This window comes from Furipterus horrens, unplaced genomic scaffold, assembly GCF_987537825.1.
Source record: "Furipterus horrens unplaced genomic scaffold, mFurHor1.1.pri manual_scaffold_8, whole genome shotgun sequence".
In the NCBI taxonomy this organism is placed as follows: domain Eukaryota; kingdom Metazoa; phylum Chordata; class Mammalia; order Chiroptera; family Furipteridae; genus Furipterus; species Furipterus horrens.
Genome location: NW_028327178.1, coordinates 47,740,052 through 47,756,601, shown reverse-complemented (window position 1 = coordinate 47,756,601; position 16,550 = coordinate 47,740,052). Strand labels below are relative to the sequence as shown.

Sequence of the window (16,550 nt, the reverse complement as noted above, 5' to 3'; positions counted from 1 at the left end):
AGACCAACAATTTTGTGATAGATAAGACCAAAAGAATAATGCATATTTTCTTTGTAATATCAATTCTAGATGAGGTAGAAAACTCATCTCTTTTCCCCATTAATTTATTATTACACCAGGGGCTATAAAATCAACAGTGAATTTTTTGTCAACCTGTTTATCAGTGTATTTATGGTAACTGATTATAAATATAATTGAAAGCATGTCTATTTTGTTTTTATTTTTATACTTATAAAAGAACAAAAACCTTTGAACTTTTTATGTGGCACTGTTTTGCAGAAAAACATGGCTAAGGAGTGTTAAAGCAGCAATGAAACAGCCCAGCAGGAAAAGAGAGCTTATTATGGATTCCAAAGAGCATCTGAATCAGGACGGATGCTTGGTAAGATGTCAATTTTTGGACTCTTACCCATAGTTTGTGCTCAGTGTGGGAATTCACACTGTAATTGTATAGTTAGTGTCACCACAGTGGAGGTGTCTTGTCAATCATTTGAAACTGATTTGTTCTGGTTGAGTTTTTATGTGTGATGGTATAGAGTATGAATATCATTACAGTCTGGTGTATTTTAAAAAGTGAGAGGGGACCTTTTCTTTTAGCAAGATGAAAGCAATTGATCATTGTCAAGTAAGGGAAAGAGATTGTGAACTACAGAGGGTTGTATTTTTCAGCATTCTCCAGAGAAACAGAACTAGTAGGAGTACTTGACAGTCCTGTTACAATTGCTGTTCACACAGTTTCTGTCTCTACTTGATAATGATGAATTATATGTATATGTAGAGAAAGAGGGGAGAGAGAGAGAGAGAGAAAGAGAGAGAGAGAGAGAGAGAGAGAGAGAGAGAGAGAGAGAGAGAGAGAGAGAGAGAGAGAGAGAGAGAGATTGAAATTTATTTCCAAGAATTGACTCATGAAATTGTGGGAGCTGGCAAGTCTGAAATCTATAGGGCTGGTGGGCAGGGTGGAAACCCAGAAAAAAAAGTGATGCTGCAGTCTTGATTCCAGGGGCAATCTGGAGGCAGCATTCTCTCTTCCTCAGGTGAAATCAATCTTTCTTCTCATAAGGCCTTTAACTGATTGGAAGAAGCCTATCCACATTGTGGATGGTAACCTGCTTTTCTCAGCCTAGTGTTTAATGTTAATCATATCTAAAAATCACCTCACAGTGGCACCTGGACATCTGGAGGGTATAGTGTGCATCACGCCTTTAGTTAGCTGTGCTGTTTCCTTATGACAACTTTTTGTATTCTTACATATTTCAAGGTGGGCATAAGTGAAAAGAACTTTGGTGACTGTGTTCGGTTTAGTAGGCCATTAGAGCCTTCTCATTGTGTCATGGGCTATCATTTATTTGGGTGTGGGTGTGGGGGACTTCATGTGGGTTTTGGTTGTGCATTTGCACATTACAGTTAGTGAAGTAACACAGTGTTATACATTCTTTGGTTCAATGACAGGTTAGGTGTGGTTTGTTGAACCCCACACATTAAATGAGACATGTCAGGCGATGATGTGATCTATGTTTTGTTTTAAGATGTTAAGTATAGGTTTGTGTCAAGCTGTAGAGCTATTTTTTATATTTCTCAGGATCCAGCCTTACTGGGAGGTGGGGTGGTTAATGTGGGTTTGAGGTCCAGATTGGTTTAATCTCATAGACCAGCTCCAGGAGTGTTTAGTGCTCTAAATGTACCCTGGAGAGTTTACTAAGAGGTTGCTTGGACCAGACTTGGGAAGGACTACACCTGTCTCAGGTTTGTAAGGATGCGATTATTTTCAGTACTTTTGGTTTGCTGTGTCATGCCCTCTGAAGAGACAGTGTTTGATGTGTTCCAAGTTATTTTTAAGATAGCAGTTCTCCAGCTGTAGTCTTCAGACTGCAGCATCAGCATCACCTGTTGGTTTATTAGAGATGCAGATCCTTGGGTCTCACTCCAGACTAAGTGCCTTGGCTCCTCTGGGGGTGGGGCTTAGCAGGTTATAGTGTACCAAGTCCTCCAGATGATTCTGATACCTACTCCTATTTGAGAAACACTGTCCTAGGGAAATAGCTAGACACATCTTACCTACTGATAGTGCTGTAGTTATAATTGATAATGGCTGCTGCATATTTATTATTTTTTTAGTTTGTTCTTTGAGACCACCTCTCCATTCCAACATATTTTCTTCCTTTTTTAGTATTCTTCCTCTTTAAATTTTTACTGCACCTTCTCAGCACTTCAGTTATTTTGCCTTACAACATGAATATTTAATCTCTGTCTCTTTTGTTTTGGCACAAATCCTAGTTTTTCTTACAGCCCAACTTGGTTTCTGACTCAATGTTGATGCTTTTATCATTATTTCCATCCCACTTTGGGATTTTCCCTTGTTGAACTCAGAACTACTCAACTCTTGAACAGGTGTTGTTTGAGCGTGATGCCTTGCATAGCTGGATTTCTAAAGCTAACTTCTTTTATTTTTTTTGCAGAGAGCAAAGTTTTATTTTACTTTCTCAATAGAGGGAAGGTCAAGGTACAGAGATATGCACCAGCACCAGCCCTGAGGGGTGGGGATTTTGAGCTTTTATTAGGCGATTGGGATGGTTGTAAAGCAGGATTTTTCAGGTGGTTTTGTATAAACTGCAGTTGTTTCAATCTTGTCATTGGGTGCAGGGTGGGGTCAGGTCAGTCGCTGTGGTCTCGTATGTCCTGCTTCATAAATTTCCGGAGCCTCTGCGCCTTCTGGGTGCTTTGAGTAATTTTCTAGTCCTGAGGATGAAGGCTCATAAAACAAGTAGGGTCAGTGATGCTTTATGGGGTCCAGCTAGCTCTGGCAAAGAGGGCCTAAAAAAGGGGCTTTTGTCCTATTAGATATTATGCTTTCACTTATCAATGTCATGTTTTTTCAATATAATTTAAATGTTATGCAGAAAAAATTAACAATTGGCAGCACATTTTGTCCCTTTGTCTGTTAGCCAACATGCAAATAGTTTTTATTCTTTTTTTAAGTATATTTTATTGATTTTATTATTACAGTATCACATATTTTCCCCTTTGCTCCCCTCTGCCCAGTACCCCCCTTCCCTCCAGCAATCCCAACCCCCTTAGTTCATGTCCATGGGTCATGCATAAAACTTCTTTGGCTTCAACCTTTCCTATATTATTCATAACTTCCCTATGTCTATTTTGTACCAACCAATTATACTTCTAAATCCCAGCACCATTTTCCCATTTCTCCCTCTTCCCCCTCACAGCTGATAACCCTCCAAAGGGTCCCCATACCTATGATTCCGTTCCTATTCTGGTTTGTTTAGTTGGATTATGTTTTTATATTTTAGATTCAGTTGTTGATAGTTGTGAGTTTTTTTGTCATTTTAACACGTTGAGTACTGGGGAATTTAAATGCCTTTTAGAAATGATGAGAATTCTCACCATCTGTACGCAATGTGTTAATGTTCATAATTTTGATCTTTTTCTTAAGTCCCTTTGACATTTTCTATAATAATAGTTTGGTGATGATGAGTTTCTTAAGCTTTACCTTGTCTGGGAAGCACTTTATCTGCCTTTCCATTCTAAATGATAGCTTTGCTGGATAGAGTAATCTTGGTTGTAAGGCCTTGCCTTTCATCATCTTGAATACTTCTTGCCGGTCCCTTCTTGCCTGCAAAGTGTCTTTTGAGAAATCAGCTGAGAGTCTTATAGGCACCCCTGTGTAGGTAACTCTCTGCTTTTCTCTTGCTGCTTTTAAGATTCTCTCTTTATCTTTCACCTTTGGCATTTAAATTATGATGTGTCTTGGTGTGGTTCTTTTTGGGTTTACCTTGTTTGGGACTCTGTGCTTCCTGGATTTGTATGTCTATTTCCTTCGACAAATTTGGGAAGTTTTCTTTCATTATTTTTTCACATAAGCTTTCAATTTCTTGCTCTTTCTCTTCTCCTTCTGGCACCCCTATGGTTTGGATATTTGCACATTTAAAGTTGTCCCAGTGGTTCCTAAGCTTCTCATTTTTTTCAATTCTTGTTTTCTCATTCTTTACTGGTTGACTGTTTTTTCTTCCTTATGTTCCAAATCATTGATTTTAACCCGGGTTTCCTTCCCTTCACTACTGGTTTTGTGTGGATTTTCCTTTGTTTCATTTAGCATAGCCTTCACTTCTTCCCTTATGCATTTGCCATACTTAAGGATATCTGTCAAGCCTGTGAGCATCTTTGTCACCAGTGTTTTGAACTCTATATTTGTTAGGTTGGCTATCTCCTCGTTGCTTAGTTGTCCTACTGGAACCTTGATCTGTTCTCTCTTTTGGGCCATACTTCTCTGTCTTCTCATCTTGACAGGCTCTTGTGTTTGTTTGCTTCTGTGTCTTAGGTAGAGCTGTCACTCCTGTTATGTTGTAAGGGGTGGAGCCTTAGGTATTCATCAGTACAGGGCGACCTGTTTCACCACGTTGCAGTGTTGTATGTGGGCAGGGGTCTAAGAGGGATCAATGCCGCTTGCTCAGCACTTGCCCCCTTTCCAGGCACTTCTCCCACTTCCGTATGGAACTGGTGCCTCTCTAGCTGTTGCCCTAGCTGTAGTTCCCAGAGTGCGTGGCTCTGCGGACGTTCTGTGGGGGCCCTTTAAACAAGCGGACTCTGTTGAGAGATTGTCAGTTTTTTCCTCCACCCCAACCCGCACTCGTTTGCACAGTCAGAGGCAATGAGCTTTTTTGTCCCCGGTATTGGGACTGTGAGTGAGCTCTGTGGTCTGGTCTGGTGCTGGGATCGCTCCCCAGGTGTCCCTCCCTACTTTTTAAACATGTGACTGAGATTTCTACCAGTATGCTGCTTCTGTCACTACACCACATCCTCTCCGCCCCAGGTCCACCCCTCCTACCTGTCTGGATGAGTATTTCTTCTTTATATCTTGGTTTGTTGGACTTCCATGCATCTCTATTTTCTGGAACTTCTGGTTGTTTCTAGTTTTGAGGTAGTTGTATTCCTTCTTAGTTGTGGAGGGAGGCACAGCATGTCTGTCTAGGCCTCCATCTTGGCTGGAAGTCCAAATTATATTCTTGGCAAATGGGCTTCTTAGACCATTTTAATCTTAATTGTAATTAAGACAATTACATTTTAAAGGTCCATATTACTAATTTGAGTTTTGAGGTGTTTGAAACATATAATTATTTTAATGGATGTCCACATGGGATAATTGAAAAGATGTACGTTCAGGATTAATTCTGCATTGCACAGTCAGTTTAGGGCACATTGCCAGTTACAGTGTCCTTTTTCATTAGGTAAGTTTAATAGTTCAATACAGTAAGCAGGTTTACTTCTGTGGCTGCATGCACTGGAAACAAAGGGGTTTAGTCCTGTTTGAGTTCTGTCACTGTAATCATGTTTGAATTTTGATTGACATGTCAGTAACATTCTTTATTTTCTGTATTACCCTTGTGATTTTGTAAGTGACATTTTCGGTCAACCAAGCAAAATAGCATGGCAGATTAAATAAAACATTAAACTAATGAACAGTTGGATGCATTCTAAATGTCTGCTTTTGAGACAGTAATTTAATATCTGGGTATCAAATAATTTTCATATGCTGATCTTAATGTGTGTCAGTGATGTCTTCCTAGACTAATATTTTCTCTATTTCTTCATATAATTCCAAAAATATTTATTTATATCTTTTAAAATACAGACATATAGTTAAAACAAATAATACATACAGGTATTAAAATAAGAATGTAAAATCTTTGTACCTACCAACACACATGCTAAACCTCCATATCTTTTCCTAAAGATGTGACTACTGTTTGTATTTTTTTGTGTACCTATATAGAAATCAAAAGCAATAAAAGAAAGCTAAAAAACCCATAAAACTCTTTATGCACATATTCATACATATATCATACATTTATCCAAGTGGGTTCACACTCTATTTCTTGTTCTATATCTTGCTTTTTGCATTCAAACATATATACCTTGGAGATTCAGATCTTGTCATTGTTTTCAATAGTGCACAATATTTCATCCTGTGACTGTATCATAATTTATTTAAAGAGTGCCCTACTGTAAACATATAGGTGATTTTTATTTTTGTTGTTACACACAATGTTACAACAAATATTCTTTCATATACTTGTCATACTTTTTAGTTGGTACACAGATAAAATCTTACCAGTGAATTGTACTGAAGAATATGTACATTTATAATTTTGATAAGCCTTTTATATCATCCTTTAAAGAGATCATCCCAATTTATACTTTCTGTGACAGCATCTGTGAATGCCTCGTTACTTTAAAATATTTGACATCTTTATTTCTAAAATATACTGTGTGGATGAACTTCCATTTACTGTGCTAGTCTATGTAGCACTGCCACAGTCTTGAAGTCAGGTGTTTCCCTGCTCCTGTCAGACTTAACATATGCTTTTTCACAACATCCAACACAAATACAAGTGTCATTTTTGGTGCAATTTGCTCACTTTTTCCACCTACCACCCTTAGAGTTGACTGGGATGTGTTAAGGAGGAAACTAAGCTTTCTGTTTTTTTCCCCCAAGAGGATTTTATAGATGTTTGCTGTGGATATGGGTGTTTGGGCATAAAACCCCAAAGTATATGTAGGCTATAAAATTTCAAATTTCTTAAAATGCAAGTTTACCAAATAAAAAAAAAAGAAATTTTACTTGACTATGCAAGTATAGAATATGAGGTCTCTAATTGTTGATATAAGTATCTGATACTGAAAAAGTGTTAGCAGCCATTCTTCCTCTTCCTCTGAACGCCTTAAAATCTATGAATCTATATCAAATTAATGAATTAAGAGCTTTGAGAAATAGAAACACAAGACATTATATATTGTCCTAAAGGATCTTAGTATTGCTGAGTGAAAGAGTTTATCTATAGTAATACAGTACAACTAAGTACTTAAGGACATTAGTGCTTAAGGTACATTCAACTTTCAGAAAAAAGTGGGATCATTGGGGACTTGTGTCTGACCTTGAAAGATAAAGAGCATGTAAGATGTATATGTTCAATGCTTTATTTAATTAATTTAGTAAATAAAATATTTATACAAAGCATATTTAATTCTGTTGTAACAAACAGCTCTCAAATCTAACCTGGCAAAATGTTATATGAGAGAATACAACTTATTTGCATTTTAACATCCAGATGCTGTCTCTAGGCAAGAAACTTGAGAGGTAAGAAAGTTGAAGGGTCATAGCAGAGATCATCTGGTCCAAGTAGGCAGCATGAGCAAAGGTATGAGGTTGAAAGCTAATATGACATATGTGATATATGATGAGATTATAATGACTTGAGCACATGTTGCTCTTGGCATGTTTGTAAAATGAGTGTTGTGCTCAGGGTTCAGAATATTTGGATTTTAATCCTTAGCTCTGGTGATAATTAGTTCTCTGACCGTGGAGGACAAGTCCCCCACCAGACTGGGGCTCAGCTTTGTAGAACAAGAGCTTTATATTAGAAGTTCTTTAAGGGTCTTTCCATTTCATTAGGTCTGAGCTATGGTACATAAGAGATAGTAAGATGACTAGGGTGGTTCTGGGTGGTCAAGCATAGTGGATCTTGAAGGCAGAGCAGAAGAAGTTATACTTGATATTGTGGCAGCTGTACTTGATCTACTGACAAGATGGGCCATGGTTGCCTTCAACTTGGGCATAGTGTAATGAAATCTATTTTGTAATATCCTTAAATAGATATTGAGAAAATGTTTAGGGTGGAATTATTTTAGTTTTTTTCTTTTTCTGTTTCATTTCTTATTTTCAGTAGTTCTAAATTTTTTATCATTTTGTTGCCTTACACATGACTGGTAATAATTTGCATCAGCCAGTGAAATTCATTTATATATGGAGGAATCATAGAAAGATGTTTATAAAACTATTTTAGATATCTTTCCACTTTGTTTTTGTTTTCTGTATGAGCCTTAGGAAATACCATTTTAAATTACACCTGTGATTTTTTTTTCTTTTATTCAGGTATGGAGAGGCTAGTAGATCAAGAGACAACTCCCATTGAAAAGAGTTTGTAGGTCACATTTCCCAAGAGGAGGGGTCACATCACACCATGCAGAGCCATTTGGGGAAGGACCACAGTTGGTCAGGAGGCAGAAGAAGTGAGGGGGAAATGTAGGCAAAAAGCCGTTATTGTGTTTTTTAAAAGAAGGAAAGAATGGGCAAGGCACGGTGAGCAAGGTAAACAGGTATAGGATGGTCTAGGTTGAACAATTTCCTTGGCTTTAGCTATAGGGGCCATCCCTGTTTGTCTAATACCTGGCCTTGGGATGATTTAGGGCAGGAGGATAGTGTCCCAGACTGCCAGACCCTGACAAAAAGAGGTCAGAGGGACTCAGGATTGGTTGACAGGCATATCAAAGACATAAAATACAGGCAAGCTGTTTGCTATCTTTAGGAATTAACTGTCTCTGAGAGGAACAGTCCCTCCCCTGTCCAAAAGCCCCACCAAATGTCAGAGCATCATAAAAATAAAGAAAATTTTAAAAAATCATGATTAATACAAATGCTATAGAGAGATTCCATTTAGAGACTAGCTATTATTGAGTATTGGAACAAAATGAGAGCATTTCATTCTCTCTGTCTGCATCTGAATTCCAGTAGGGCAATGGAAAGTAATCCTTTCCTGAATTTTTATCTGAAACATTAGTTTCATTTATCCTTAGTTTGTATCCCACATTGGATCACACCAAAAGAAAATTTGAAAAGTGGACTTGAAACAGCAGGTGAAACTTACGTAATAATTGATTACTGGAGTTATTAAATAGAGTTTCATTGTTTTCTGTAGTTCATGAAACCAACAGATATCAAAACAGCAGGGTGCAGGTCTTTCATTGCTCCAGGGACTCTGTCTGACAGTACAGGAAAAGAAGGGGGCACTGTGTGACAGTTCCAAGGCAGTGACTTCAAACTGCTAAACACAAATCAGTGGGTGAAAATCCTCTGTTTTGCTTCCTTGACTGGAATTCATAGTCAGGGAAATGTAGACACTGTTTAATTAGAAAACATCACTGTAACTTGTAGTAAAAGTATATGATGCCTCCAGGGCCATTTTAGTGATTTTTCCCATGCCATAATCCTGTCTTCTAAAATGATGGGTATAAAATTGACAAATGGAAATGTACCATTGCAGAAACTAATTTTATATTCCTCAAATCATTATTGCCTATTTTTTTAGAGCACTGTTTTGTTTCCTCATAAAACTTTATTTTCAGTTTTTAGAACTAAAGTTTGAAACCTGAGAAATCATAGTAATAGTTTTATTTTTCTCAATTCACATTGATTTCCTTATGTACTCTGTCTGGGAGGATTAGGTAAACTGCTAATTTCTTCTTCTGTTTTAAAAAAATTCATGATCTGTTTGTTAATAATTGTTGATTTATTACATTTATGAAATGATTAATTAACTCAGACAGAAGCAAAGAGTGTTAAAGCTAGCAGGAGCTTTGGAGAACATTTAGTCCAATCCCTTTATTTTATGGACAAGAGAAATCAGGTCCAGAGATTATGTGTCATTTGTTCATCAGATCCAGAGAATACATAGCACTTTATGGGTGGGGTTGGGATTTGGCCTTAGGTTACCTTAGACCAAATTCAGCATTTCTTTCTGCACTACTGTATAATATTAAATTATTATTTGCAAAATTGTTCAAAAATTAGGTCAGTATATCATAAAAGAAATTTAAATTTATTCTGAAATATAAAATTATGGTCTTTGGTGTGTATATCTATGACCTTGATACATCTCAGAAACATATGGACATAAAGAAGTTGGGTAATTTAACTCTGAAGAGAGAGGTAATTTATTTTTGTGAGGAATGTACTTCTTCTATCTAGGCAGAATTTCAATAGCAAATAAAGAAGTGTGAACCAAACATCCTAATCCACTAACTGAGTGACAGACAGCATATTATGTTTCTTGTTATTTGAATGATACAGTGATTATAAAAATGCTTCAGTAGCTGTTCTGCTCACATAATCAACTCTTGAATACTCTTTTTTGTTATCATTTCAGTTTTTTTATAGTAGAACCTTTATGAGAAGAGATTCGCATTGTTTTTGAATTATATAAATTTCCTGTGTATTGAATGGGGTAAAGAGCTGCCATAGAGAATTAGACCTGATTCAGTTAATCATTTTTTATACAGTAGAAGAGAGGTAGATAGGATAGGGTTATTGGTTTCCCATGCCCTCCCCCCACTGCCTGGTACTGGCAGCCATACAGCTCATTGTGTGGCCTATAGGCCTTCAGCACGATCATCAGCTGGGGGCTTATTGGAAACTCTTAATATCAGGTCTACTCCAAACCTACAGAATCAAGATCTGCCTTTTAAAAAGATTCTCAGGTGGTTCATATACTACATGCTAAAATTTGAGAAGCACTGGGTTATAGTATGTTTTACCAGAATGCTACCTTATTAATCACACAAAGATATCTGTGATAACTTTGAATGTAAAATCTGCCAGGCAGAACATACTGTTCTTGAACCTTGCATTCATGCCTTCATTCAGCAGATGTTTATTGAGCTAGAATAAGCATTAGGCTGTGTTTTGAGGATAGAAGATAAAGACACTGTCTGCCTTCAGTAAGTTATCAAAGCAGGAGAGACGAGTAAAACACATGATGGTGGTACAATGGGATAGCCCCAATCATAGAGATTTGTATAGAAGGTTACTCAAATTAGCATTAGCATGGGGGGAGAAGGTAGGATTCAAGAAAGCTTTCTGAGATGACTCCTAAAGGATAAATAGTGTATTAATTTTGTATTGCCACATAACAAATTACTACAAACTTAGCAACTTCACACACTCGTTTATTATTACCTCATATTATCTGTAGGTTGGACATCCAGGAATGGCTTAAATGGACTCTCTGTTCAGGGTCTCGAAGGGTAAAATTAGAGTTTCAGCTTGGCTGAGTTCCTCTTGGACCTCAGTGACCTCTTTCAAGCTCATATAGTTCTTGGCAGAATTCTGTTCTCTTGTAGTTGTAGGACTGAGATTTCTGCTTTCTCACTGGCCATCAAGCTGGGGCTGCTCTTGGTTCCAAGAAGAACTGTAGTTCCTCTCCAGAGATTTTGTTTATTTGAGGTATGTTTCTTCAGGTGTGTTGTGTTAAATATGGTCAAAGATGCAGAAGTAATTCTGGCAGGCAGAATGAATCGGTTGAAGGGCTGCCGCATGCTCTGGCAGGTCAGCAATGAGCAGCACAAAGACTTCTCCTTTTATTGAGTTTTAGTAGTAGTAGTCGGCAGCCATCCGTCTCGAGAGATGATGGTGTAGCTTCTTAAAAGTCTATCTGCACCGCCGAGAATGGCTGTGCAGTCCGACTCGGGAGTGACACGGTATCTGTCTCCTCCCGTGTTGAATCGACATCTTACGATGACTCTGGAGTGTCCTCTCCAGTGAAGCTGAAGCTACAGAGCCTGGGCAGGGTGATATGCAGGGTCTGCTGTTGCCCATGCAGCAGACCCCCCCTCTCTTCGCAGCTGAAGGGTCCAAGGGAAAGACGGAGTCAATACAGCTTGGCTTCAGGTGCGCCGCAGGAGTTGCCGGTGTTGACTACAACGTCAAACCGCCTTAGGGACTCCGGCTCCGGATTTTCTGTCGGGGTTTACTCCCTTAGCCTTTCCCCTGAAGAGGTATGCTGCAAGGCAGCGGAGGTTTTTTGGAGTCAGAGTTTTCCTTCTCTGATGTGCCCTGACTGGAAGATCGAACCAGCGACACTTAGCTCGCAGGCCGACGCTCAATCCAGGGGTAAGGAATGAGCTCACAGGCACATTCCAATATTGATTACAATATACAATTACTTGGGATTACAACAAAAGGAGGTTAATATATAAACTATAAAGAATGTTTCCTGACAAACAAAACTATATATCATCTATAGATTCAAAAACAGAAAAAACTGGAATTCAATCATCTATTCTTTTAAGACTATGGGAACGGATACACTGTTCCTTAAACATTAACAGAAAGCACGCAAGATTAAGCACTACCTGTGCCCGGCTTTGTTTGGTTTCCTTGTCAACATCAGGGAAGATGGAGTACTCAGCAAGATTCCTTTTAAGTCACAGGATGTCTTGAAACCCTGAGGCCTAATCAGTCAAAGACTGTCGGCGCCAGCGAGTCCAGCTCGCCAGCTCGGGTCATAGAACACCTGGACCGAGTGACATGAGGACATGCCTCAGTTTAGGAACCTTGACTTCCAGCATCACAGGTGGAAAACATAAATAGGCAGGCTAACAATATTTAAGATAGAAAATGTTCTTAGCCATTCCAAATATGGCAAAATAGTAGCTACTACTGAGAGTCTGCAACATGCCATGTGCTGTAATAAGGCTTCACCTATAGATCTCTAATTCTTAAAACGATCCAATAAAGAAGTTATGATTATCTCCAAGGCACAGATTAGGAAACTGAGGCTTATAGAAGTAAAGGCACTGGTCCTGGAATAGATGAACTAAGCAAGTAAAGAGACAAGCCAAAAGTAGGAGGAAATGCTCATGGAGTTTAATGTATAATATACACATCCTAGACTGAGGGGGAGGAGGACAATTCAATAAGTGGTCTTGGGACAACTGAATGGTTACCTGGGCAAAAATACTGTGACTTTTCCTCACACTATGTCCTAGTACAAATACAGATTTATCAGACTTAAACGTACGAAATAAGCTATAGTAGTGTAATAGATGTAAACAAAGGAGAAGTTTATAATCTGGAAATTAAGAAGGATTTTATGTAACTTAAATCTAGAATCCATAAAGGAAAAGTGTTATAATTTCATTTCTTAAAAGAAACATACAATAAAAATCTCAGCGTATTAAAAAGGAGAAGTGAAAATGGAAATGATAGGCTTCTGGCCAAGATGGAGGCTTAGGTGGACATGCTTTGCCTCCTTACATAACTATAAGAATTACAAATACATTGACTTCCAGCCAAGATGGAGGCATAGACAGACACGCTGCATTTTTCTCCACAACTAAGAAGGAATACAGCTACCTCAAAACTAGAAACAACCAGAAGTTCCAGAAAATCAAAGTGCATGGAGGTCCAGCAAACAAAGATATAAAGAAGAAATACTCATCCAGACAGGTAGGAGGGGCAGAGCTGGAGCTAAGAGGATGCAGTGTGGTGGTGGCAGCAGTGGCAGGCTGGCAGAAAGCACAGTCTCACATATTTAAAAAAGTAGGGAGGGAAACCTAGGGGTTGCTCCCAACACCAGACCAGACCACGCAGCTCACAGTTCCAGCCCTGGGGAAAATAAAGCCTCATTACTCCTGACTGTGAAAACCAATGAGAGTTGGATCAGAGGAAGAAACTGCCAGTCTCTCAGCAGAGTCTGTTTGTTTAGAGGGCCCCCACAGTCCTAGAACATTCACAGACCCACCTAATCTGGAACCACAGCCAGGACAACAGCTAGAGGGGTGCCAGTCCCAAATGGCAAGTGGTAGAAGTGCCTGTAAAAGGGGGTGAGTGCTGAGCAAGTGGCATTGTTCCCTCTCAGACCCTCCCCTACATACAACACCACAATGTGGTGAAACAAGTCACCCATATTGATGGTGGGAAGGCAGTACTAGGTGAAGAGGGCAAGGGGCGGGGGCATTGGGACAACTTTAATAACATAGTCAATAAAATATACCTAAAAGAAAAAAATGGAAATGATAAACTGGAATAAAAATAATGCATCTCATGTTGTAGAGAAACAAATAATCTCTCTGATTTATTAAGAACAGAAGATGAATAATTGTTCCAACAGAAAAATGGACCAAATGTGTAAAGAGCTATTTCACAGAAAAGGAAATACAAAATGGCTTTTAAATATACAAAGTGATCTTCAAGTTCCTCATAGTGAAACAGTACAAATTAAAACTATAGTGAGATATCATTTTTCACTTGTCATCTTGGCAAAAATCCAAAAAATTGATAACACTTTCAACCAGGCAGTTGGAAAACAGGCATTGATCTGAGGCTTATGGGACTGTTCAGTAGAGCAGCTCCTGAGGAGCCCAACTTGGTGGTAGTTATCAGCAGAAAAATGCAAGTCTACTTCTCTGAGAAGTCATTCCATAGATATCCTTACACATATGCCCAATGACGTATGTGCTAGTTTTTCACTGTGGCTTTATATGATTGAAAAAAATAGGAAATAATCTAGACATTCATAAATATGGAGCCAGCTAAATAAATCATGAAATATCCAGTCAGGGTAATGGTGTGCAGCTAGGAAAAAAGAATAAGAATATTTTTTATAACATAATGATCTCCAAAGTATTTTGTTAAGTGAAAAGAGAAGTACAAAACAGTATTATGATGTGATGCCTTTTGGGTACAAGAGCAAGAGTATAAGAATTTTTATTTACATTTCTTTGTATATTTGTAAAGAAAATTTTGCAAGGATATATTAGAATCTAATAACAGTGATTAGTGGGTGGAGGTATTTTGAGTGGGCCAGATGGGAGAGAACAGGTAGGAAAGTTTTCACTGTATTATTTGTTTCTATATACAGGTGTACATTTTTACTTTGAACCATATGAACTCAAAGACTTAATTAAATTTTGTGTACAGAAAGATGAAGCTAAGGCATCTCAAGAAATCTGTCACAGTCAGAAGGGGCTACATGGGCAAATGGCAGCCTAATGGAGTCATTTTCAAATTTGTTGGTTTGCTTTACCCATCAATAAAAAAACTTTATTATTTTATCTTGATATATGTGGTTTATTTGTTTATTTAAAAATTGGCCCTGGCTGGTGTGGCTTGGTGGATTGAGCACTGGCCTGAGAACCAAAGAGTCACTGGTTCGATTCCCAGTCAGGGCACATGCCTGGGTTGTGGGCCAAGGCCCCAGCTGGGGGCGCACAAGAGGGAACCACACAATGTTCCTCTCCCTGTCCTTCTCCCTCTCTTCCTCTCTCTCTAAAAATAAATAAATAAAATCTTTTAAAAAATTATATGATTATCTTTGCACCTTAAAGTCATGGACTAAAAAAGAAACTAAAAGAAGTATAATATAAAAATGAAATTAATGGTATTTATTTTAATAGTTAAAGATGAATTTGCTCTCACCAAAATATTAATATGCATGATTCTTTTTTGAAAGCCTGATTCAAAGCTTTTTGTTACTATTATCTGAAGTCTATTTTTTAAAATTTGGTTTTAATGAATGTCACAGCTAGGATGACTAACATCCCGGTTTTTCTAGAATTGAGGTGTCTCCCAGATATGGGACTTCAGTGCTGTGACTAGGTCAGTTCTGAGCAAACTGGGACAGTCAGTCATCTTAGTCATAGCTTAAAAACACCTGTCCCAAAGATACAGAGGAATATACTGAGGAGCTTGTTGTTGGCCACAATTATTAAGTCACAATGCTCAATTTTCAGTGTCATCCATCAATAATACTAAGGCTTTTGTATATTTCAGCTGCTGAATATTCATCTTCTCTGATTACAGTTTTCCTGGGAACTAATCAAAAGTATTGCACATTTATATTTCCAAAAGTGAGTTGAAAGACCACTAAACCCTTCACTTGGAAGATTTTTAAATTGGGAAACTGTCCCCCACTATTTAAGTGTACAATTATTTTGAGCTTTTTGTAAGGGGCATACATTGTTTATGGCCACTGAATTATGTAAATAAAACCTGTCTGGGTATACATTTACAAATGTTCTTTGCTACCATGAGTATCTTTCAGAATAGAAGGGATTCCCCTAGTTTTTGCTAAAAGATCAGCTTGCCTTTGAGGTTGCGGTGGGGGTGTGCCTGATGAGTTGCTTGCTGCACAGTGAGAAGATCTGCCATCGTCTTGTTGGTTGCTTGTATTGTCTTTCATGTTTGGTCTGTATAGTTTCTTCTCAGGAATCTTTGAAGTCACTTGTCCATTCTGTGAAGGTCAGTTTGGCTAAAATTAGATAGTGTTATCCTAACAGCCTTATAAACTGTAGTAGGTCCTGGTATGCTGAAAGCAAAGATAGGAAGGAGGACTTGTTCTGTGGTGGGATGGGCCTCTTCTGTTAGCCTGTCTCTTGTGTGACTGTCAGACCCAGGGATCCTGTTAGGAAAGTGCTCTTGTCGATATTAACTGTCAGTGAACCTCACTTTCTCTTGTATTTTAGCCAACAGAGAATTAAGACAGCAATGGTTAACAGAGTTTTCCACCCCAAAACATGTCTGGTTATTTTCAAGAAACAAAAGACTCAGGAAAGCCTTTGACTTTCCCCTTAACTTCCCCCCATAGTTTAGATAGAGGGCCTGCTCTGGGAAGGGAACTGTTATTCATAGATAACTATGATTTAATATGAACTGGTGTGATAGATAGGGAGGATCATAGCAAGGCCCCTTTGAACAAGTCCTCTCTATGTTCATTGTTAGACATGGCACAGCAAACACTTATTTACCAAATATTTCCTCTTTCATCTCCATTTGACCTCCCTTCCTGCCCTTTGAAGTCCCAAATCACAATCCCTCTATCCCTTTCTCCTTAGCCAGAGTTGGCATAGAGGACTTAACTGCCCTCTCTGTCCTTGGGTCTCATATTTTATGGAATTCCTATATGTACATACATAATAAATTT

General features: G+C 38.3%; 1 protein-coding gene across 1 annotated transcript in view; it reads left to right on the top strand.

Annotated features, from left to right (window-relative positions):
• Positions 1 to 16,550, top strand: part of L3MBTL4 (L3MBTL histone methyl-lysine binding protein 4) — a 434,331-nt gene that overhangs the window by 137 nt on the left and 417,644 nt on the right. Inside the window, 1 exon segment of the mRNA XM_090285146.1 lies at positions 280 to 382. Coding sequence (XP_090141272.1) covers positions 311 to 382 — 72 coding nt within the window. The 5' untranslated portion in view covers positions 280 to 310.